Source organism: Clupea harengus, unplaced genomic scaffold, assembly GCF_900700415.2.
Source record: "Clupea harengus unplaced genomic scaffold, Ch_v2.0.2, whole genome shotgun sequence".
Lineage (NCBI taxonomy): Eukaryota > Metazoa > Chordata > Actinopteri > Clupeiformes > Clupeidae > Clupea > Clupea harengus.
In genome coordinates this window covers 1-24,070 of record NW_024880308.1, presented here as the reverse complement: position 1 = coordinate 24,070, position 24,070 = coordinate 1, and the positions used below count along the sequence as shown (strand labels likewise).

General features: G+C 41.5%; 3 protein-coding genes across 3 annotated transcripts; 1 reads left to right on the top strand and 2 right to left on the bottom strand.

Moving 5' to 3' along the window:
* Positions 1 to 383: 383 nt before the first annotated feature.
* Positions 384 to 11,234, bottom strand: LOC122131835 (WT1 interacting protein). Its single transcript, XM_042706525.1, has 2 exons — positions 8,586 to 11,234; positions 384 to 692 (listed from the first exon to the last, which is right to left on the bottom strand). Exons 1-2 carry the CDS (start codon positions 10,099 to 10,101, stop codon positions 496 to 498), a joined length of 1,713 nt encoding a protein of 570 aa, XP_042562459.1. The 5' UTR covers positions 10,102 to 11,234; the 3' UTR covers positions 384 to 495.
* A 138-nt stretch (positions 11,235 to 11,372) lies between these two features.
* sdr42e1 (short chain dehydrogenase/reductase family 42E, member 1) lies at positions 11,373 to 13,843 on the bottom strand. The gene is made up of 3 exons (XM_042706526.1): positions 13,770 to 13,843; positions 13,262 to 13,329; positions 11,373 to 12,843 (listed from the first exon to the last, which is right to left on the bottom strand). The coding sequence occupies exons 1-3, from the start codon at positions 13,785 to 13,787 to the stop codon at positions 11,745 to 11,747; spliced, it is 1,185 nt and encodes a 394-aa protein (XP_042562460.1). The 5' UTR covers positions 13,788 to 13,843; the 3' UTR covers positions 11,373 to 11,744.
* A 1,726-nt stretch (positions 13,844 to 15,569) lies between these two features.
* LOC122131834 (E3 ubiquitin-protein ligase NEDD4-like) lies at positions 15,570 to 24,055 on the top strand. The gene is made up of 4 exons (XM_042706524.1): positions 15,570 to 15,874; positions 16,822 to 16,895; positions 21,491 to 21,569; positions 21,677 to 24,055. The coding sequence occupies exons 1-4, from the start codon at positions 15,824 to 15,826 to the stop codon at positions 21,734 to 21,736; spliced, it is 264 nt and encodes an 87-aa protein (XP_042562458.1). The 5' UTR covers positions 15,570 to 15,823; the 3' UTR covers positions 21,737 to 24,055.
* The last annotated feature ends 15 nt before the right edge of the window (positions 24,056 to 24,070 follow it).

Genomic DNA, 24,070 nt, shown 5'->3' with positions numbered 1-24,070 from the left:
ATCCATGTACGACAGCAAAATGAATGAAGCCGAGCTTGCTGTGCGCTCTGCCCATCCACTCTCTCTTGTTTACACTGGAAACAGGAGAGCAGCTCAGGAGTCAGGTGACAGGCCAGCCCTTAAGCCAACTCTCATACATTCCCTCTCTTTCTCTCTCTCCCCAACACACACACACACACACACACACACACACACACACACACACACACACACACACACACACACACACACACACACACACACACACACACACAGACACACACAGACACACACAGACACACACACACACAGACACAGACAGAGAGAGAGAGAGAGGGGTAACGATAAAAGCACAAGAAGGAACCTGGTAACCTGATACCCCAAAAGTCAACATTTTTTTCTTGTTCACTGTGGACAGAGCAAGATAGAGAAAAGCCAGGATGTCTGTGGGGACCAAAAGCATGCTGCCTGTCATGGTCTTCCCCGGTCTCATTCAGATTCACACAACTGCTCCCATTACAGGACTAAGAACTGCCATAATGGCTGGGCTCTGTTGTCTTCTTCAGTTGGTATCTGTTCGAGATGAGGGACTACGTGTTCATCGCACTTACCACAGGAGCAGCAGGTGAAGCAGTTGGTGTGGTAAAGGTTGCCCATGGCTTGGCAGGCTTGGCTGGCTCCGTACACCCCCTTCCCACATTTGATGCAGATACCTAGAGAGGTACAGACAGAGGATCAGACATACTAAGCACCAGCCTTCAATAACCATAGCAACAGTGAGGAATATTTAATGATGTTCAGAGTTGCTAGGTTGTGCAAAAAAGGATACAATTATATAAGCAAAAAAAATTATACAAATTTGCAAAATATGACAGTACACTTTCACCAAACAAGCATATTGACCTTTTTTCCATTTGGTCTAATTATAAACATCGTCAACAACAGAGTCTCCAAACATTTATAAAAACATCTGTAAAACATAGTGATCACTATAATGGTGTTGCCTAGTCCCTGCAGATTTTTTTTTTGGTTGTTCTTCTGTGTGTAATAGTCTAGTGTGCAGCAGGAGAGGGGTTTGGGTTGGTGAACTCAGGATGCAGCGTTATTGAAGTGTGAGTCAGCAGAACGACCGATGGCCATGCTCTCACGCACAAGATGGCCTCCCCTGGGGTCACATTCCAGAGCGAGTGCAGGGTCAAAGCCTGGGTGGGGTGAGCCTGGGGTCACCACAACCACAGGACACAACATCCCGACAGGGGGCTGGCTTGAGCCCCCCCCCCCCCCAAAAAAAGACATTCAATTCAGTAGGAAAGGTCATAATTACAAGCACTATCTCAGATCTCAACTATCAAAAACACAAGCAAAAGTGTACAACACTGATCTTGAAGCACTAGAGTGTGGTGCAGTTTTTATGTACAACTGCTTGGATAACGCTGCGTTTTTAACTAAAAAGGATCAAGCTCAAAATGCAATTGTCCCGTTTCATGCTTGAATGTACCTGCTGGGCCAAACTCAAATATTGGCATTTCCTCTTGCAAGTAAAAAAAAAATGACTGACCCTGAAGTAAGTAATGATATCAGATAGTAACCATGATCTTATCAAACACAGAGATAGCAACACAAAGCAAATTACCCTAATCATTGCTAAATTTACAAACAGCTCATTAGACAACATGAAGCATTTCACCTTAAAGAATATGTTTTTCAACCCATAGTCATGAATAGCACAAAAATCTCCAATGGTGTAAGTCCAAGTGTGAATAGAGCAGGTCATTGTCCAGAGAATTCACAGCAAGCGAGTGGGCATGTTGACACCCCGATAGACTGTAAAAGAGACACCCCCCGCCACACGGATGACACAGGAGAGAGACAAAGTGACCGGCTGCTATTCATTTTTAATGAGAGTTGGCAATTTACAGTGACAAGAGACAAGTGGCCGTTGCAAAGCCAACTAGGCAGGGAAAAAATAGGTTATGCTGAGTAATGCAACACAGCGATACCAATATGAGTGAAGGCCGTGTGAGACACATAGCTGAAAGTAATGAATGATACTTATGTGCAGTCACAGTTTTTTTTAGCTTAAACGTCACAACCAACCAACCAACCATCTAACGTTAGCTACCCATCAAAAGCTAGCTAGCTAGCTAAACTGAACTGAACAGCAACACTTTCTCACAAATTTGTATGTAATTCAACACCATTTAAGAGAAACATAGTTGTTCATGTTTGTTAGCTAGGTAGCTTATGTCTAGCCTATTTGTTTAGTTCCGTAACCTAGTAACCACAAGCCAGGAACGCCCATAAGTGAGCAGCAAGTGTTTGTCTCTCTTCCATAGACATAGAAAAACTCTTCCTTTATCTATGCTCTCCTGTGTCGTCCATCCCAGATAGTGGTGGTATCCAGTGGTGGTGTGCCACCATCATCGCTAGCATAATATTGGCCGTGGATATTTAGAACATAACATAAAATGTTAACAATTCCTGGGATTTCTAAATCATACCCTTGGCAGAGTCTATTTCAAATATCAGCCACTAAGGTTTATGGCACTAGAAGGCTTTCAAGGTGAAAAATGGCTTGGTCAATTAAAGACTTGGCAACATCTTTACAAATGTTAAGGGTTGGTGAAAATGACTGAAGAGGTAACAAAAAGTTTTTAAAAGTGAGAGGCAAAATGGTGGGCAATGTTTGTCTGTAACTCACCAGTGGCCCGCCGAAAACCAATGAGCAAAAGGCAAGTGGACTGCCAGCTCTGCCCCCAGTGGGCCCCCAGTGGGCCCCCAGTGGGCCCCCAGTGGTCCACTGGCCTTTTGCTATCTGGGGTGTGACTGTACAGTAAACCAAACAGAGTATTTCCATTAAGTGAGAATGCGTCTGACACGGACAATCCCCTGTTGTGTGCTACATGTGCAGAAGGGAAACTCTGGACTTGATTCTCCGGACAATGTCCAAAGATTATATGAGAAGGGGCTCACGTAAACTACCTATGTAAATAGCACTGCATGGCATTATTCACACAAAACACTTCGGCTCTGGGCCAACCTGGACTGATCAATGACCCATGCCTCAAAGTTACACTTTGAACTAAAGGTGTACGTCTCGGAAAACCATGTGAATTTGAGTTAGCTCCGGTTTAGGTGCCGGGTGGCGCACCTCAGTCTGGTGAAGACAGGAAGGAAGAGACAGTGAAGCAAAGGAAATCTGTCACTGACTGCAACTATACTTAAGCATGTCTGAGGAGTGATTCACGACTGACTAAACACCCACCTAGTTGTTATTGTGGTCACTGTATAACTTGGACATTGTCTAATCAGGTCAATAGAAAAACTGGCTATTCTCTATTTTTAAGTTCTGAAGTATCTCCTCACAAATAAGAAAACATTTATTGCATGACTGCCTGCACTATAACCACAACTGTCACCCACTGAAAATCTAAAAATGCGTACATTTACTCAATATTTTGAATCACTTCCCACATTTTTCAGTGATTATCTTGCATCAACATAACTGTGGCGGTGTACAACTTGTGTTATGCAGTACCCAGGGTCGCCAATGACCAGCCAATAATCAAAGGAAATATTCTTTTACACTGTCTACAGACTGAGCCTTTTAAGCTTTTCGATCAATGGTTTTATGGGTCAAGAACAGGGCACACGGAACAGTTGTACTGGATTTAGGATGGTGCAATTACATTCCTCTGAGAGGCAAAGCAAGTGGCAGAGCAATTGGTATGCTGGGATAAAACAGCCTGGCAAGGAGTGCCACGGGCTCAGTCACACATCCGCTTCATCAAGGAAGACCCACCTGGCACCCACTGGCACCGCTTCTCCGCTCTCGGCCATGAAAGAGCTCTTTCTTCTCCAGCTCAAAGGAACTGTGCAACATGGTCTCAGTGCCTTGATAGTTTCATATCAAGGTCAGAACTGGTGCTATCTCAGCTCAGCATGTGTAAGCACAGGAAGTGGAGGTCAACGAGGAGGGCACTGCAGGTTGAGACTGGGCAGCACACTCTATGAAGATTAGGAGACTTATGGCAGTATATCTTGATATCACAGCAAGGAGTTGGTAACATGAGAGTTTTCTATACTTTCCATGGGCCAAGGACACTATGTGACTATGTGATTTTATAATCAATAATTTGTCTTCAGTAATATTATTCTTGTGCTCAGTGCCGCTCTGGACTCAAACCCGCACTCTCAGACACCGGAGGTGGGCGTGCTAATAATTACGCTACAATCCCTGGGTTAATCACTTGACACCAGCACAACTCTTATAGTTTCAAGAGGAATGAGGTTGTCACCGCATTCTGTATCCGCTGGCCACTAACTGACAGATACATCCCACTTGTTTTTAGCATTTTAGTTTTCAAGCACTACAAAATCCCAGTAACCTATGAGTTTTTGGCCAGTGACAGGTAGGATGACCTATGTAAAAGCCCATCTATGTCCCCAGCACTTTTCAACCCAAATTGACGCCCATGATAGTAGGGTCTTTGTTCATTTGGAATTTCGCTCAATTATTTTGAGAGATTTATGAACGAGGAAACCCTGATTCGAAAAGTTGACTGCTCCACAACACCTTTAACCTGTCCGTATGCAACAGTGCAAGTATGAAGCCCCCTCACCTATAACCTCATCTTTATATCATCTGGACTTCCATGATCTCAGAACATCTTTATTCCGGTTTGAAAACAATTCCGACCTCGTATGAGGACATGTGATGTGTGCAAATTGAGGGTTTGCCCTAAGAGTGGAAACTTTGGTCCAAATCAGCAAAGGAAAGACAATAACACAGCAGGCTGGGGAAACTCAGAGAGAGCATGTGCCAAAGCATCTTCTGACCATTTCCAAAACATCTATGCCGGCCCTGCAGGGCTCTACTGCACGGATGTGGTCAGTATTTACATCACAGAGGGGAAAGGGCTGAGCTGGAAACTTTTCATTTTTCTTTATTTAAGCCAAATTCTAACTAGTCCCCAGTGGGTAGCCAGTGTCCAGTTGTATGGACTTAACTTAGAATTACATTTAAATCTCTCACTCTCATCTATATGGCAGCCACTGGATTGGCACCAACCTATTTAAATGCTACGATTCAGCTTTGCTTCCCCTCTTGACCACTACACTACACTCTGTTGTCTTTGCCTTCTCTCAGCAGCAAGAGATCGTAGATTCTTTTCCGTTCGTGTTACCTCGGACAGCATTTGCGTAATTAGTTAATTTGTTTGATTAGTTTTGCTCATTAGTTTTGGTATTTGGTATTATAATTATTATTATCATTATTATTGTAGTAATAATTGATGGTTTTACAATTAAAACGAGACTTAATAGAGACTTAATTGTTTTTTGAATTTAAGTTAATTTTACTTTTAACTGTTCTTTCATCCAATGTTTTGTAAGTCGCTTTGGACAAAAGCATCTGCCAAATACATTAACTATAACTATATGAGAGGAGTATACTAAAATACAGCAATATTTTTTTTTTTGCATTAAATAGTGAACATGGAAGAAAATCTTAAATAAAGTGCTCAGAACATTAACTTGAGCAATGGAGGAATATGTTTCTTCTTCGGGTTTCATATAGTCATTATTTGTACCCAAGCAAAAAAAAAAAAAAAAATCAACCAAATCTGGCAGCACATATAAATTGATCCCACAGTGTGTGCATAGTGAGATTGCTAATATGACCTCAGTCAAGTTTTGTGAACGCCATGTCTGTCACCACAATGTGCATGACTCCAATCATTATCATTCAGAGCAGGTGATCAGACTTGACCCCCACTAGCCATGTCTGGCCCGAGAGCCAAGATCGTGTGCCAAGTGTCTGGTGCTGCCCGGCTCCCTACTGACTGAGTAATGAAGGGCCTCAGAAGGAGGGGGTGGTGCTGGGGAGAGTCCCCCGCTCCAGAGCTTGGCACCACCTCCACCCTGCCCCAGCTGTTGATTCACAGCCTGCTAGCCCGCCACAACAAACAGAGGCCACACAGGGACCTCAACAGGAGGAGCGCCCGGTGTGACTGCATGGAACCTCAGTGGCCCAGCCGATCGATTTCTCCACCGTTGCCAGGGAAACACGAGCGGACTTGCTCAGTCCCAATGTGAGGACTTTCTGTCTGCGTTCACTGGCCTCACCTGCTCCACAGTGAAAGAGCCTCCTCTGCACACACACAGTACTCAGCTCTCAAATCACACACACTACTGTTTGTCCCTACATATACAAGAAAGAGGGGGAAGTGACCAAAGTCTCCAGCCTGTTCCTTTGCCGAATGATTCCTTACTGCCCAACAAGTTTCTCCCTAAAAATATACAGCCAAATAGTGCCGGACAGGACATACAAGAAGGACCAAATGACTCAAACACCATGGAAGCTATGCAGGCTGCAGAGACAAAAAAAAAAACTTCCAGAGGTCAACTCCACTGGCCATTTTCAGCATGCAAAACGACTGAATCACTCTGGGGAATCTGGTCCGACAGAACAGAAGGTCCCATTCAGCTCCACTCAGTGCTGTGTAAACGTTAGTACTGCCAAAACAGAAATTAGTATTTCCCTGCAAAAAGGAACTCTTATCTTCTACAGGGGCAGTTGGTGTTAGCATTACAGAGTACACATGGTATTTGTTATGGGTGCAATAGGACCTAAATAAGATGACAATACTGAAGCAGCGGCGTGAAGTTACACCGAGAGAAGCTTGCACACATGCTGACAGAAGTTACGTTCCACACAAGCAGCCTTTGTGCCCTGAAGTTCCACCGAGCAATGAGACTGCAAGATTAACTGCAGTTGTGAAAAATCACTTATAGCAGGTTTTCATAACACTCCATGAACCATGAGCTCATAAATTATAATTTTTTTTTTTAAATAATAATAACAAAAATATTTATATCTTGGTCTTTTTTCTAAACAGTTATTGTACAAAAACACAATTGGAGTAATGTTTTCTCAATCTATTTTCTATTGCTATATGGTTCCATGAGTTACTTTTAGGTATTACATACCCAAAAGAATCCCCAGGGATAGCAAACTGAACGTAGGCTTATCATCACTGAATATGATTCCATGAGAGCCTTTGCTGGGAGGTTTATGTTTTAAAAAGTGACACCAATCAATTTAAAAATGATCGTCTGTAAAAGCCTTTGATTATGCCACTCAGTAATTAGTCGGTGTATGGCTGTGTGACTCTCACTGGCTCCATCTTCGGCTGAGGACTTTTCTGGATTGTTTTTCATGTTTTAGACCAATTGTGCCATCAGTGCCAACGTGTGTCTAAAAAAATAACTAAGCTATATAATAATGACAGGCACTGTACTTTCCACCCAGACTCTATCAAATGCATACATATGAATTTCATCTTGTGTCTGGCCTACCTTAACAATGATGCACAACAGCCCATACAATTTGATTTACTTCACATTCAGTTTGATTTCAAAAGGACAAAGTTATACACACACGTATTCATCTCGTTGTTGCACATTTCCAATAGCCATCTTTTCTGTTCTATTCTCAGTATCAAAGGATTTTTGTTGTGGTAAAAGACAGTTAATTACCAATGTAGAAGACAGTTACTAAGTTTAATAAAAAAACACAAAACCTGCACTACAACAACCTCTTTTTTGCCAACTCTGCTGTCTTAAGGAGGCATCTTCTAAGTGCTGCTATGAATCCCATGAGTGTTGAAAAGGTCTAAGCCCCACAAGGCACACATGCTCACAATCAGCACTCTCTGATCAAAAAATGAGGAAACCATGTCTCTATGCTCTTCATAGAGCACAGCTCAGTGTTGGTGTGGGGAGGCTGTGTTGGACAGCATTTCCCAAACATCACTTGGGTCTTCCCACAACACAACACAACACAACACACTGGCAGTGTCCATGTACCCTTCTCTGGTGAGCGAGCCAAGAACCACTAAACGGATGATGATTGGATTGTTGTGGCCTGGAGCTCCTCTCACCAATCACTGATCAGCCAGCTCCACAACCAAAACAGGCCACATCACTCAGTTGATGCTCCAGTTCCCCTGAGGCTGTAGACTGCCGAATTATCACCTTGTTGCACATGATCAAACACAGAAAATACTGCCCACGGCTAACTTAGTAAGTCCCATATAATGATTTTCCAACGAACAATACGACAGCAACTGAGGCAATGGTGAAAGATGTGAAACTGCTTTGGACGTGAAAAACATCTATACTTAAAACGTGTCTCCACCTTAGAGAACCTGACACCACCTACTCATTAGCCCATGTTAAAAACATGACTTGACAGAGATGACTTTCATCAGTTACAAGATTACTGTGTTATGATATCATATGATATCCCAAACATCCTAAATGTGTGACATGTCTGGCATCTAATGTAAACTCACACATAATCCAATTTGATTAAAAACCTTATTTTTTCTACATGAACCTCACAAAACAGGCAACTCCTTAGCATACAAATAAGCATATGGAGAAGTGTACGTTTTATGCATTAATATGGACATGGAAGAGGCGGATAATATCACACTCATCAATGTTTACCTGAGAAATGCCCGTTTTGCAGTTTCGTATAGGGCACATAACTGAGTTGTATCTACACATACGTTTACCAAATGAGCAGGTGAAGGACTTACCAAAATATTCTTTTTTCATGTGCATCTCTAGTTCTTTCTCCAGCTCCAAGGTGAGCGCCTCAAGCCGCCTCTCGGCTTGACTTGGCCCACTGTCCCGACATGGGGTAACCTGATAAGGCAACTTAAACCTTTGTCCTGGGGCTTGATTTTTAGACGTTATGCTGTAATTAAAAGAGGTGGGTTGGCCAGTGCTCACATCTGTGTTAATTCCAAGTTGCGTTGACTGCTGTTGGGACTGTTGTTGTGGCTCTTGAATTACTGGGAATGTTTGAAGATGCACTCGGTTTTGGAGACCATTCGTGTCCCCAAAGTCCTCGATCAATGTGTCCTCCTGTAAACCAGGTCCCAGCATTGAAGACCTTGGCGAGGGAAGCTGAAGTTCTGGGTATGTGCTCATAGATCCCCTTGAGCTGCGGGAACTTCTGGAGCTGTGACTGGAGATGCTGGAGCGAGGGCTCACAACACAGTTAGCCGCTACACCAGGTCTTGCATTCCCGTCCTGGCTGCAGATGCTTGAGCGAGGGCTGGCTACAGGCATACCGTGCACCACTGCAGCCTCCAGGTCGTGGTTGGTCGGGGGCATGTATCTAGAGTCAGAGTAACTAGACCGAGGACTGGTGGTGCTGTACTGGCTTGCAGTGCTCGACCTCGGACTAATGTGTCTTTGATCATACCCCATACTAATGCCACTAGTGCGGTTGCTACTTGGTTTGCTACCACTGTCATAGCTGTTCAGACTGGCCCTAGGGCTGGAATGTTTACTCGTGTCGCTGGCTGTGCTTGCATAGCTAGACCGGGGGCTAAGAGCATTCGACCCATCACAGTGCACCAGACTTGATCGGGGACTGGTATACTTGTCCTGTCCAGGTACCACTAAACTTGTCCGAGGACTGCTAACACTGGATCTCGGGCTTGAATGTTTACTTTGCTCTTGAGAGGACAGAGACGATGCTAAACTGGACCGTGGGCTAGTTGCATTGTACCTGCCATCGTGGTTAGTGCCAACACAGACACTATTGCTTCTACTACCCGACAATGGTACTTGCTTGCTCAACACAACCCCATCGTACGCGCAGCCGGTGCTGTACCTGTGTCCCTGCACCTCCAAGGAGTATCTCCTATGTCGCTCTGACGACGCTCCTCCGCTGTAGCACGGGAGCGCAACTTCTGATTTGGTGCAATAGCCATCTTCAATGTAACCAGCATCTCTTTGAGGGGTACAAAAATCCAAAGGCACGTTTCGGTTACCGTTCACAGAGCGCACGGGAGCCGCGTTATACACTTTATTCCCTGACATGTAATTTTCCACAGAGTGAAGCTGCTGGTGAGGCACCAAGCTACCATTCATTCGCTTACTTTTCTGTTCAGTTATCACTGGAGTCGGAAAATCCAATTCAGGATTGATTGCCATGCCGTCTCTTGAAGTAAAAAATCCATCTCGATATGGTTCGTACAATGAGAGATCGTCCATTAATTTACTAGCTCTGTGTCCCAAATCGTCCTCATAGTGATCCATGGTTTGCTGTCGAGAGGAGGAACAAGTTGAGAGACAGAGAGCGAGTACACTAATCGGCCAGCCAACTACCGAGTAAGAGATGGCAGAAAATGCATTTCACATGGAAATCACAACAAAACGCTGGCTCAGTGTAGCCATTACCGCAGTTTCACAAAAACCACAAGTCTTTTCTGCAATTTTCTTAGAATGCATGTCCCCTGTCTTCGAAAATACGGCGATACACCCGCTAAACAAAGTTTGAACAACAGGAGACGTTTGTCAATTTCAGTTTTTGTTAAGTTGAAAGGTCTTTACAGTCAATGGCGCGCTCCGCGGAGGAATTTTCTTTCGTTGATTTTGCTTGTTTTCCCAAACATCGTTGTTGTAAAATCCCAAGTCACGCAAAAATACTTGTACTAAGAATTCCCCGGCAACTCAACAGATGTTCAGGCAAACCGAGGTAAAACATCTCCGTATTAAATTAAGCGCACGGGACTCGTTTATGTAGATGGAATGCGAGGAAGTACACAGGGTGCACTGCGTCTCTCTGGAATGTGGTTAATGCTGGAGCGAAACAATGACTGCGACCAACTCAGCAAGGGGGTGCCGAGTTTTGAAAAAAGTCTGCCCGAGAGGGTATGTCTCCGCATTCATCTGCTGGGCTCTGAAAAACATCGAACGATTCTCACCTGGCACCACTGCCCTCGGAAGAGAAACATATTGCATATAAAACATTCCACATTTAAGTAAAACTGAGTCCACATAAACGAGGCGTATTTGCTACAAAGGTGCGCAACTAAACTGTAAAACCTTTCAATATCTGCCTTGTAGATGGAATTTGAATGTTAATTAATTGCCCATGCAATATTCCAATTAGCGTAGAATCTTTTTACACTGTACATAACTATGACTACATCCTCTCCCCTGCAGGCTATTTTCTCATCCAACACAAACTCTTAAGCCATTTTTTTTAAAGGTATCTTTATTAATAGAACAGTCATTGTTTCACAAAACAAATCTTCTGAATTTAAACCTTTTAACGTAAGTAGCATTGAATTGCTTAAATGAGATGGTTCATGATCACTGATCACCACCCCTCCCCAAACACAAATGTACTCCTATGCACATATTCGATACAGAATCTTCACGCAGATACTCTTGCTGCGCAGAATGAGATGGAGACTTGTTTCATATAATTTATCAACATACGTGAAATGTTCTATATTCCAGTATATTTCAGCATGTTGAATTCATAAAATCAATTAATACAAACTAAAATAACCTTCCTTGAAGAGATTCAAATGTGTATTCTTTCCACATCACATTGATGTTTAATAACACTTTAAGACATGTGAACATAACTGCATTGAGTTGATGGGCACATATTTACAAGAGGTAGCAATACATTCCTTTCATGCTTTTGAAATTGGTCAGAAAATGTCATGCTTCATGACAGATCTCTACGGTTCATGGAAGATGAACAAAGGTCTTAGGGACTATTGTTATATTTTTCAATACTACTTTTAAATATTACAAATACTTCAATATCCTACTTTGAAAAGATTTGAAAATAAACACAAGTTCTATACTAGGTCTTATATATTCATGTAAGTTTTGCTGATGCCTGGAACAAAGGCTTCTCGGTTTCTGTCAAATTCAAGAACTCAATGCCCAACAACAGGGAGGTATGAAAGTATCACAGCTACAAATGCAACTATGATGAAAACATCCAAGATTAACCGTTTTGTTGAGGAAGTGCTTTGTTTTTTGCCATGACCTTTACTTTTGAACCAGTTCACAACTTCATCCATGGTATACTCCTGAGGTTCATACCCCAACTCTTTCTTGGACTTCTCCATTTTAAAATAATGGGTCACCCCGGTCTTATAGACTTCTGTGCGAGTAAGCAAAGGCTGAAAGTTGTAAATGGGGCCCACTAGGTGATGAACCATCTCAGTGAGGAATGCAAAGAAATATATTACAGACACAGGCAAACGCACTTTAGGAAATGTATACCCCAAACCTTCCACCAAAGGTCTAAAGAACTCAAAGTTGTTCACAGGCCTGCCGTCAGATATGAAGTAGGGCTGGCCAGCAGCGCAGTATCCCTGTTCCTCTGTCAAGGCTTTGGCTGCCAATTGATGTGCTGAAACCAGGTTATCAACATGGACAAACTCCACCAAGCTGCTGGGATCGCCATACACAAACTGGAAGATTCCGCTCTCAATGTAACCCACGACTCTTGGCAGATGTCTCTGCTCTCCTGGGCCATATATTCCAGCTGGACGCAGGGCACAGGTTCGTAGCTCACCCACGCCATTGGTTAGTGGAGTGCCATTGGCCTTGAGCACCTCCATCTCTGCAAGGCTTTTAGTCCTGGAATAATGGTCAGGATGGAGATGGAGAGGCAGGTACGGAAGGGTTTCATCCCCTCCCTCGATGACTTGGCCACCAAACACCACATTAAAGGTGCTGGTGTAGACTAGTCTGGGAACACTGCACTCTACACAGGCTTTGAGGACATTCTCTGTGCCTTTCACATTCACTTGCTCAATCAGTTGTCGATTTAACTGTTCTCTCCCCGACATACCATAAGAGGCTGAATGGAATACGCAATCTACCCCACAAACGGCCTTCACCACTTGGTTATATTCACGAATATCTCCGAGGTGGAACACCATGCCCTCTGGTAAGTCCTGTCCCGGAGGCTGCACATCGAACAAAACAATTTTGGCTCCCCTGTTGTTCAGTTTGCATGCAAGACTGTGAAAACACAGAAATATTATGTCAGGGTTTTACACATCCAATGTGTGCCTTAAATTACTAAATAATTGTAGTTTGCCAGCTATTAACATGATAAGCTGTTACATCCTATTGCTCATTCCTGCCATTACAAAAAAACAGAACTATTTCGCTGGATAACTGACACATTTATACAATTACAGCATTCACGTAATTGTATTGCTCAAATGAAAACAATAAACACTGTAATTGTCATTAATTTTCTTTGGCTATGGGTTTCATTCAAAACTGCTACTATGCCTCCCTCTAGTGGTATTCCTGACTATACAATTGAGGCACTATGCAGGGAATAAAAATGGAGAGCATCTCACTGCATAAGCATTGACGAAAGGAACGAAAGGTTTGTTAGCTGTTCTTAACTGCATTAGACTGTACTTACCGAAAGCCAAAATAACCTCCTCCCCCGGTGATAAGGAATGTCTCGGTCTTAGTATTATTTTCCATAGTCTTTAGAGAAAGGAGAGAGAAATTGGGCGCTTATGAATAGCGAAGAGTTCAGTTGAGAATTTGTTACACTTTTCAAGTATACATATATATTAACATATATATGCAGAAACAAATAGTAAATGTGTTGTAAACTGACACAATTAATTTAAATATACCCTGTCATATCGGGCTATAGAGTAATAATAGGTTATACCAGTAGACTCGACCACTACTCAACGCTGTCTGAGGTGTTAGACTGGTTATACAACGCTGGGTCAAAGATAACTTGAAATGTAGCTGTTGAACCTTTGGGACAGGACTGGCTAGTTTTGCAATAGGCCACCTACATATCGTCATGTCCCCCATCCGTAACAGCATTTTACGCAAAAAATAACTGGGTTAAAATGTGCTAAAATGTGTCTATAAGCGAAGTGATCGAAAAAGTAATTTAGAAAACGTACCTCATAGACAGCAGGCATCACCACCACTTCCTTGACAATAGAACTTCTTCGTGTGATGCCCCCTATCTGCAGTAGCAGTAATTTAGTGCTCTTTTACGTCGCGTATTGGTCTGGAGGGAAAGTATGGAGTAGCCTAAGCTTTACATTTTAAACCAATAAATGTTTATTTTAAGCTATGTCATTGAAATGGAATAGGCTGTGGTTTTTCTTTGTGTTGAAGTGGGAAGAAAATTGGCTTCGTCGTGTGTCTATATATATATATATTTTAGTTTATCATGCTTAAGCATGTTGAAATGCCTAACAACCTTAGACACACTCAGTAAACAAACAAAGCAGAATGTATTGACGATGAATACACGAAGTTTTCCAGCGAAAAGTCTTCAAAATCAAGTAGCCTAATTCCAGGAGCACTGTCAGCTTTTGGGGTGACAGTGACATCAAGGGGCCAGGACAATGTCATGATTTAGGATTGGCGTAGTGTCTTGATTTATGCCATTCAGAGTATGTGTGGCTCCTGTGAAGATATCGCATAATGTTCAGATCTCAGACCTCCATTGTTTGTCATTTATAGCATATGAACATTTCAACACATTCAAACATAAATTAATTCAAAAAGTTATACATTGTTTACAAACAGTATGTGCTGAATTGCCAATAGTCCCAATATCATAATACAATTTCCTGAAAGATGAATAGTTGCTTAGTTCAAAGCAAAAGCACACTATATCTTAAATGTATGACGATAGATCCCATGCATCAAGTACAGCATTTTGAGTGATCCGTCAAATCTGCAAAACGTCAGTGCCCTGGTTTTAGTTCCATGAGATGAGATACGTCACTGAAATTGTTTAAACACCCACAGTCAGTTATTATTTGCATGCAACAGCTTGTAGGAAGTCGCCTATGAGATAAATGTATAGCTAATCTGTTAAAATTAAGTAACATAACTCTCATTTCACTCTTCTAGTAAAAATAACACAAAGGTCTCAGGTGAGAGTGGTAACTTAGGTAGCACTATTCTACTCATTAAGTGAAAATAAAATAAGGACGTCTAAATGTGATACATCCTAGTTTTAACTTTTCAGAGTGACTGAAACATCTATGCAGTTGCTGCACTTCAGTGCATTTACCCCCACAGTGCTCTCATGACCAGTCTGGCCACTCTGTCTGAGGCCGAGGTCTGTTTGAGGATGCTAAGAATGAGAGGAGGAGATGGGGAAAGACCAACGAACAACCAAAGGTGTATGGCAATATTGAAGAGGTTATTGAGGGTCAGACACAGAAATAAGAATGAAATGCACTCTAGCATTTGAAAAATGTCTTGTCAAAACAGTCCTACAGCAGCTAGCGGAGTGATGAACTCCACCTGTATAACTGTAGGCTCATACCTCTCATGGTAGCCGAGTCAAAAATGTGGAATACAAAATAAGTATAATAAGTATTGAAAGGTTTCATGTTTTTAATTAATAAAGTTTAATGCCAAATTATTTTCTAAGAGTTAAGTGATATATGCTGTCTACGCTCATCTGCACTGCATCTGTTCATATTGTAGCATTATGTTACAGACTACTCAGAGGAACCTCATTCCCGAGAGCAAAATATGTGCGGGACTGGAGGATGTAGCCTGTTAGTCACCCTTTTTAAAAAAAAATGTTTTCTTAATGTGTGTGTGTGTGAGAGAGAGAGAGAGAGAGAGAGAGAGAGAGAGAGAGCGAGAGAGAGAGAGAAAGAAAGAGAGAGAGAGAGAGAGAGCGAGAGAGAGAGAGAGAGAGAGAGAGAGAGAGCGAGAGCGAGAGGGGGGGGATTTCGATTGTCATCAGCGCTGAGATTCCGATTGCAACTAGGGCGTGGAGGCGTGGCAAGCGGAAGGAAACTGGAGCCAGGATGAAGCTTGTCAGCTTTGAAACCACGACACATTTGCCAATATTCTCAAGTTACATCTTGAGTACAGTGTTTTCGCAGGGCTTGAGGGAGAGACAGCATATCCACTAATTAATTAATTAGTTGTACATTATCTACTCATATCGTTACTGTAGACACCATAATCCGGGAATATGAATATGGCTGGGCTGGCACCCGAGGTTCGAGGTCTTCAAACAGATGAGGTACCGTAAGTAAACTAGCTTGCTAGCTTGTTTACATTAATCATTTGCTAAGAAGCTAATTTGATTGATAACATTAAAGTAATCACATCCGGTCACCTATGTCGTCTTTATTATCGGAGACTCTATGCTGGCGTTAATTGTCTCAATTCGTTGTGTCAGAGTGGCTAACGTCCCAGCTAACATTAACGTTTGGTTGATAAGTTGAATTCTCTCACCCTGTAACTTCGATGATACTAGTCAGACCACGATTTTATGTGGGGAGCCAGCTTATGAGTTAACGTTACACTCGAAAGATAAAACAGTTGCATCCATATCAACATTGAAGCTGGACAGTTCTTTTTTAAATAACGCCGTCAAGAATGTATGTTGTTAAAGAAATGGGACTGTGAAGGAATCAGCGTTGGTAATATCATCAGCATGAGCTAGCAAGCTAACATGAGCTAACGTTTCCTATTAAATCGCCAAATTGTTTGTCCAGATTGATTCGTGATGAATCCAGAGAAGTTAAGGTAGCTATACTACCATGATACGAGATTTTGAGAGCGTTCTCGTCATGTGAAAAATGTGTTATTACATTGTAAAGGTAAAATGTCTTGGGGAGGATAAAGTTCTGAGTGGTTCTTCAAAGATTAGTCAACGATACAGTATTTACACTCCCAAATCTATGGCTGTCATGTGATGATTACACACGACACGTCCAGTATCCGGTGAGTCAGTGGTAGTATTACGCCACACTTCAGGTGAAAGCTTTGTAATTGCACACAATAAAAAAACGTGCGTATCGTCATGTCTGATTATCATGTCACTTTCTGTGGATGCGGCTTGGTGAACTCTACCATCAGGAGTGATTGACATTAGACACCCTGTTGAATTGTTTTCAATCATGCTGCCCCAGCACTCACATAATGCTCGTTAAAAGCTGAACTTTATTTCCTTTACTTTCATAGAATGAAGCAAGAATTCTTAGAGTCAAAGTCATTGCAGGAATGGGACTGGCCAAGAAAGATATTCTAGGTGCAAGGTGAGTGTCAAGTTCAAGTTAATCCAACTGTATGGCACAACACATTTCTGGGAAATGTACCAATTTGCAATCACAATGAAATGCCATCCTAACTACCCCACCCTTAACACAACACAACACAACAAATACACACTTCAGGACAACCACATGTCATCAATGGTAACTCAGCTACACCGAATATGTGATGTAACTAGATGTGTTTATTAGAATGTCAAAAACTACACACCAATAATACACTGCAAAATAGGATAGCGGTGTAGGTATGATTCATTAGTAAACTATTTGAATGATTATTTTCAAAAAGGACCAAATCAAGGATAAATGTACAGATTGGGGGGGGGGATCTAAGTAAGCATCTGCTTAGATAGTAGTCCTAACTAGGATTTTCACTTTGAATTTAACAGGGGTCTGACTGTCTAAAGCAGTGCACTTAGCCAGAGCCTCTGTGATCTTCAGTGCTGTCATTAGGCACTATCTCCTTTCTCTCCAGGGTTGCTTGCAGAGTTGGTTGCTGGTAACTTTTCATAAAGTTTGCATATTTGTTAGGATGGCGCTTTTAAGATGTTTTGAGTTGCTGGTATTAAAACTACCTGATTTTGTGCCTCCCCTAAATAAACTTATGGCTAAGCTACCCAATACTAGTCCAATATAGCCTACTTGTCGCACTCACACACAAGGCATTTTTTACCAGGACAAATTTATACCAAACCGATGAAGTTATACTACTTCTATCAACCAGGTTCCCTTAGCCCCATTGTTAATCCTTCCTGTTGACAATGGAACCCTAAGAGTTAGTTATTATTTTGAATCTTTAGAAAGTAAATACGGTTTTGAAGCCAGATGTAGCAGGCTAGATTATATTTTGGTGAATTTCCATGCTAGAAGCACTGTACATTGACCTTACAGAGAAGAGCTGGTTGGAACTCAAGTCTAAAATATAGCCTCTGGCGACCCACAACCTGTGACATTTCGTCATCAGACATTGCACTCACATGTGTTAACATAAACACACTTTTCACATGCAGATGGCATTGGGTTCAATGCACAAATAATCCTGTGAAGTTTGAACTTCATCATTTGTTGCTTCATGCATAACTACCACACCTTTCTAGGTTTGCATGTATGGTTACTTTAGATGCTTGTGGTAAAAGTCATGAGTTTGTAAACATTAGAAGGATCAGTTTTTGTGTATGAAAGGTAGAGCGTAGTTCTGGGACTGAAACAGGTAAATGTAAATATGTAGCAAGTTACCTACACTTGCACAAATCAGGTTGTAAATAACATAAGTGTGCATCAGTGTGACTACATCAGTCACCTCCTTCCATCGTTTGCTGTGTTTACTGTATGTCTTCGACTACTCTAATGCGTCGGTGAATGATAACTGTTGACGTATTGGGACCTTGTTAGATAGAGATGAGTGTGGTTGGATCAATGTGAGTGATTTTGAAACAATCTCACCATGTTTCATCGGATGCATACTCTTAAGGCGATTGAATAGATTTGTCGTATTACCTCAAAGTGCCAACTGTTGCTCCAACCAAGTTTATGGATTACTTTGCTTTGAGAAATCGGACTGCTTAGCCAAAACAACTACGACACTAATGATGTTGTGTATTTTTGGCACCATCTGCCATGCTGCTAGCTCACGTTGCACGTCAAGTCACACATAAAAGAGACCCTATGAGAGACACGAGATATAATTTGGCACAGCCATCTAGTCGGCTATGGGTTTGTCAACGTGGCGTGGATCCGCTACCCATTGTAGTTTTATGTTAAGTTTGGATACATTAATAGGAGGACATAAAATGTCACAATCTATACGATCTGCCTAAAAAGTAGATCTTCAAGATCGATGACGATATAAAATCACTAAATTGCCCACCCCTAATTCGAATACCTAGTTGATTGGTTACCAAGCAAGAATGACCACAGCACTTAAAAGGGTCAAGAAACATAAAAGGTGAATTGTGAAAGTTTTCACAAGAGAGTATGGGCCTGAAACAGGTACATTAATATGTATAACAACTTATCTAGACTTTTACAAATCAGGTTTTATTATTTTGAGGCCATTCGAATACCTGTAAACGGTTGAAATTGAACAATATATTGACTGTTAAAGGTTTAAACTGTACTTGAATAGATAAATATAAATACATTCAAAACACTCAAGAAATGTATATAACAAATTCACACAATAAATAAAAACCTAACCCAACTACAATTTTTCAACACTAAGTAGCAGTTACAGTACTTGTAACAGTTAAATACATTTTGAGTTGGTATTCTTGGTATTCCTCAAACTTGGTGTTTGAACAACCTGGTGTGTTGTCCTCACATCAGACACACAGTCACGACAAACTATTAACCTGAAAGCCATCTATTGAGTTTAGTCCGTGAACTGCCATTGTAAGCATGAGTCAATAAAATTCACGTAGATACGTTTGTTGTTGTACATCTGTATGGGCACAATGCCTTAACAATAATCAAAATAAATGAAATTAAGTTCACTAACCAAGCCTATGCTGGCAATGTGGCTCAAAAGGCTAGTCAGCCACGATACTGAGGCTACTGTTGAAGATTACATCATATGCAGGAAGCAAATTAGCCTATTTTTCCCGGTCATTTGACAGGCATCAGAAATCAGTTTGTTGATATTTAATTGATCTGTCTTAATTGTGATGGTTATTTGAAAACGATCTTATGGGCTGGATAGGCTACAACTAAAACTGATTTTGTGGCTCTGCTAATGTTATATTTCACAGGCAATGTGCAACACCTAGCTTAGCAAAAAATGAACCTGTGATAATATTTGTTTCTCTCTTTTATTGTGAGTCAAGGCATCTGTAATATACGTATAACATGAAATCAATAAGTGGATAATAAGCAAGAATGACCAGCACTTTAGTGCAGTGAAAACTCAATAGAGGTAATTTGTCAAAATTTTCACAAATCAGTATGGGTCTGTGAGTTTATATGCATAACATCTGATATAGTCTTTCATAGATCAAGGGGGTTCATTTAAGGCAATTCTAAAAAGTTTACAGTTTATTAGTTAGTCACGTAGAACACTTTAGGTGGTTACTTAAAAGGTGATGAATATTCTCATAGTGCCTGAAACAGACTGATCTAGGTGGCCAGTCTTGTTTGTTTCGGAAGCGGCCACTTCTCCACTTATGTCTTGCATGAACATGCACATCAGAATGAGAATACAGACTTCAGAATATGGTGGCGACCCTTGTCTGAATGTGCCTCAAGGTGTGCGTCATGACGTATGTTCCTCTAGACTAACCCCCCACTCAACACCTCATTCATTTGATTGGTTAAACATCCTGTCACACAAGACTGGTCAAGGAATCCAAAGATCGGTTCAGAGGTACCCAAATTCATCCTTTCCCCATGGCTGCACTGTTCAACACTTCAAAAATCCCTTCATATTATAAAATCAGGACACCTATAACATTTACACCATGACTTCATGCTGCACCTCTGGTGCTCAGCACGGACCCTAAATATCAGGCCACCCACATAATTACTGCTTCCGTAATTCAGTGTCACCATATTTTGGAAACATCTGACAGTCCCTAAATGGTTGTCTGTCAGGGTAAGCTTTGGGAGTCTTTTGTTTTGTCAACATAGGTTGGAAAAAAGTGTCAAGTTGTGGTGTATGTTCATGGCATTTGGGAGTTAGCTCTGTTATGTGTTGGCCTTGTAAATATTGACTTCAGGTGGCCTAAAGTTGTGCCGTTGTTGACTTTTCACTGACTGGCAGGTGTTGTTCAGTACACACTACACCTCAATACAGTGTAATCTAATATATAATGGCAGGCAAAATGGATCCAATGACACCATCCATGTTGACCTCTTCAGGTGTTACTTTAGCTAAGTTTCAGACACAATGCATACTTATGTCAACACCTGAACTATTCAAGGATCGCTGAACACCTAAGTCGTAATTCTAGTCTCAACTGAGGCTCTCCAGGCTGTTCTGGGCACATTAGGCTCGTGAGATGCAGGCTACATTGGAGCACCAGGTTACTGTGAGATTTAGGGAAGGAAAGCTATGTGTCATAGTTTAGCACAAAACACAGACAAAGACCTCTGACAGCAAATAGATGCTTCATTAACAGGCATGCATCCTTTATTTTGGATATGCAAGGCTGGTACTTTGGCGTGGTTGTGGGTAAAATGCAGAGAATGTCAATGTAAATGTCAAGGTGTGTGTACAAAACATTTACATCTCTGGTGACGTGCAATGTACTAGGAGGGTTTTCTCTACTCTCATGCAATGTGTCACAGTAGGGTCCAAATAGGGTTATAAGAATGATATTACTATTGCTGATGTTGCTACACAGTTTTTATTTTGATGCTATAGCCTACCCTCACATCCTGGGATTGAGTCAGAAACACACAAAAAATTGTCCTGTTATCGTCCTTCCAAATGTAAAAGTCTACATTCTGTTTTGGCCCAGTTAGCTCTGTTGTGCAGAGGAAAATTAAGGGGAAATCCGGTTGTTCATCCCTTCTAAACTCATTAGCCTCTGATGTCTAAGATTGAAATGCTGGTAAATCACATTTTGCTATTGTATTTCCCACAGTGATCCATATACAAAGGTCTCACTCTATGATCCTGTCAATGGTGAACTGACAAGTGTTCAGACCAAGACGATTAAAAAGGTCAGTGTCTGTCTTAACTGTACAACTTTTCTGTACAACTCTTTACATGGCTGATCATTTTCTAAAAAAAAATGCTGTTATCTTTATGTCTTTCTCTCACCTATTAGACATTGGACCCAAAATGGAACGACGAATTCTTTTTCAGAGTAAGTAAACAATCAGCCTAGATCTGATGTGTGTTGCGTTGTGATGTCATGGAAACAAAGGCACTGAATGGAAACAATTTACCTTTCCTCACTCTCAGCATGCTATCTGTTCTTAACCCTTAACAGCCCTAACCGTTTCCTCGTTTCCCCACATTCTTAAGCAGAAATGGGCTGTTTGTCATGTTTGTCCTGTTTACATAAGTATTTTGTGCGTCCCCATATCAGAGCTTAGACAATACTTTAATATCAAATCTTTTTTCTTTTTTGTTTTGACCACTATACTTCTAGTAGTGTGTTTTAAGCCAACACCTAAATGCCTTTATGTCCCTCATCTGTCATGCCTCTCAACAGCGCTGAGTCTGTTGCTGCCACCTTGGCCTTGGATCCTTATCGCTTGTGAGCATTTGGCTGTGCAAACATACTGGCTGGTTAAATGTTAAAGCATGTGCCTTTGAGAAGTTGTGGGCAGCATAGGACTCAGTGGTGCATGGCTGCCTTTGGACATTATGCTGTTAGAGCGCTCTGTTAATCTGTTGGGATCATTAGCCTAATGATGGCTCTTTCATATGTGGAGGAGCCCAGTCGCATGTGGGAGAGGTGCAGCTGCCTGTGTGGTGGTACTCAAGTTACTTTTACATTTTATTTAAACAAACAATCCTTTGAACAGGATGACGGTCATCATTTTCTGATGTTGTGACAGTATAGTTCATAGAATGTATGGTCATGTGTGAGTGATGTTTTGACTTAACATCAAGATATAACTTTCTCAGTATCTCACAGGAAGCCACACATACCACCACCATGTAGAACCTGCTTCCACAGTATCTGGCATAGCAGTCATGGCCTAGCAGTGTCATTCCTATTATGAACACAACTTAACTTGTTTTCTTTTCTCTGACCTTCACCGGTCACAGGCTCCTTCAAATATTTACAATGTGGTTCCACGTCAGCTCACTACCATGTTTGTTTTAGTTTAAAGATATAACTAAAGCAGTATGATACCTCATTAGTAGAGCTGCCCGGACCTCAGCTCTTTTTTAAATTAAAAGCAGCCAAAAGAAAGCTTCCACACAGCTACATCTGGTCTAGACTTTGTCAGTCTCCAATAGCTTTTGCATGATACTACAGTAATCTGATGGAGGAAACTAGGTGGGCATATAAAATAAGTAAGGGATAATGGCCGCCGAGGTATGCCGTTGTATGAAATTATGGATGAGGGAGTTTCCTCCAGCAAATCCATTAAGTAAGGGATAATTTTTGAAAAATAAATCCTTTCAGGACAATACAAGATCCTGTTCGTCCTGTCAGCAATAGTAACTAAGGGGGTGGGAATTTTGTATAATGGGACACCTCAAAGACCATTATCCCGCTTATACTCTGGTTGCCTCACATATATTTAGGCATGCATGTGTAGACCACAAAGGAAACATTTGGTTCTGTTTAAAAAGGAGGCAACCTGTTTATTTCATAGTACTACTTTATTTGGTCGCAGACAAGGATAAAGTTGGGTAGTTTGCTTGGTTACAGTTGATTCCACTGTTGCTAAGCCTGAATACTTTAGCTTACTAGCTGTTTCTGATTCTATAGTTGCTAGCTTGCTAGTTCTCCAGATAACACGGAATTCATCGAGTTTACACCATGAGTTTGGCAAAATGAGAGAATACGTTTATTGTGCTCATTCCTTAGCTAACCTGACTACACACTCACTGTAGTAGCCTCTATTTCCAGAGTATTGATATAGGACAGTGATTAAACTAGATTCACTAGAACGACTCCATAGGTGTCCAGTTATAGAGGATTAATGGACACCTGCCAGCCCGTCAGAAGTCTCTGGGGTATAAATGGTGTTGCTGCTGCTGCACACCTGTATAATGTAGTGTGTAGGCCTCCTTGGGAGTGGAAGAGTTAAATATTGACATATTTGCACCACATGCTGTAGAAGCATTCAAGGGTGTTTGTCAGACGAATGTCTCGCTAGAGGGCAGGCACGCATGCTTGAGCAGCCATCCATGCAGGCTATTTCACTGCTATATACAGTCCCCTCCACATTTACTGGCACCCCTGGGAAAGATGAGGAAAAAGTGTTGTATACAAATGAATCTTTTGGTGAATTAGCTTAGTCGCACTCTGAAATAGCCTCACGAGAAAAAAAGCCAAACTTCAAAATCAAGTACATTTATTCTGAGAAAAAAATATATATTATTATTTTTAACAAAACTACATATGCCACAATTGTTGGTACCCCTGCATGTAATACTTTGTCCAGCCTCCCTTTGCCAATCAAACAGCACTGATTCTTCTCCTATAACATCTTATAAGGTTGGAGAATACAGAGCGGGGAATTTGAGACCATTC

What these genes read in the sequence shown, in the direction of transcription:
- LOC122131835 (XM_042706525.1), bottom strand. Translation starts at nt 10,101, where the DNA reads ATGGATCACTATGAGGACGATTTGGGACACAGAGCTAGTAAATTAATG. An exon ending in CATGAAAAAAGAATATTTTG is followed by an intron (nt 693 to 8,585) that starts GTAAGTCCTTCA and finishes GTACCTCTCTAG; the next exon opens with GTATCTGCATCAAATGTGGG.
- sdr42e1 (XM_042706526.1), bottom strand. An exon ending in GGAGGTTATTTTGGCTTTCG is followed by an intron (nt 12,844 to 13,261) that starts GTAAGTACAGTC and finishes GTGTTTTCACAG; the next exon opens with TCTTGCATGCAAACTGAACA.
- LOC122131834 (XM_042706524.1), top strand. Translation starts at nt 15,824, where the DNA reads ATGAATATGGCTGGGCTGGCACCCGAGGTTCGAGGTCTTCAAACAGAT. An exon ending in GAGGTCTTCAAACAGATGAG is followed by an intron (nt 15,875 to 16,821) that starts GTACCGTAAGTA and finishes TTACTTTCATAG; the next exon opens with AATGAAGCAAGAATTCTTAG. An exon ending in AAAGATATTCTAGGTGCAAG is followed by an intron (nt 16,896 to 21,490) that starts GTGAGTGTCAAG and finishes TATTTCCCACAG; the next exon opens with TGATCCATATACAAAGGTCT.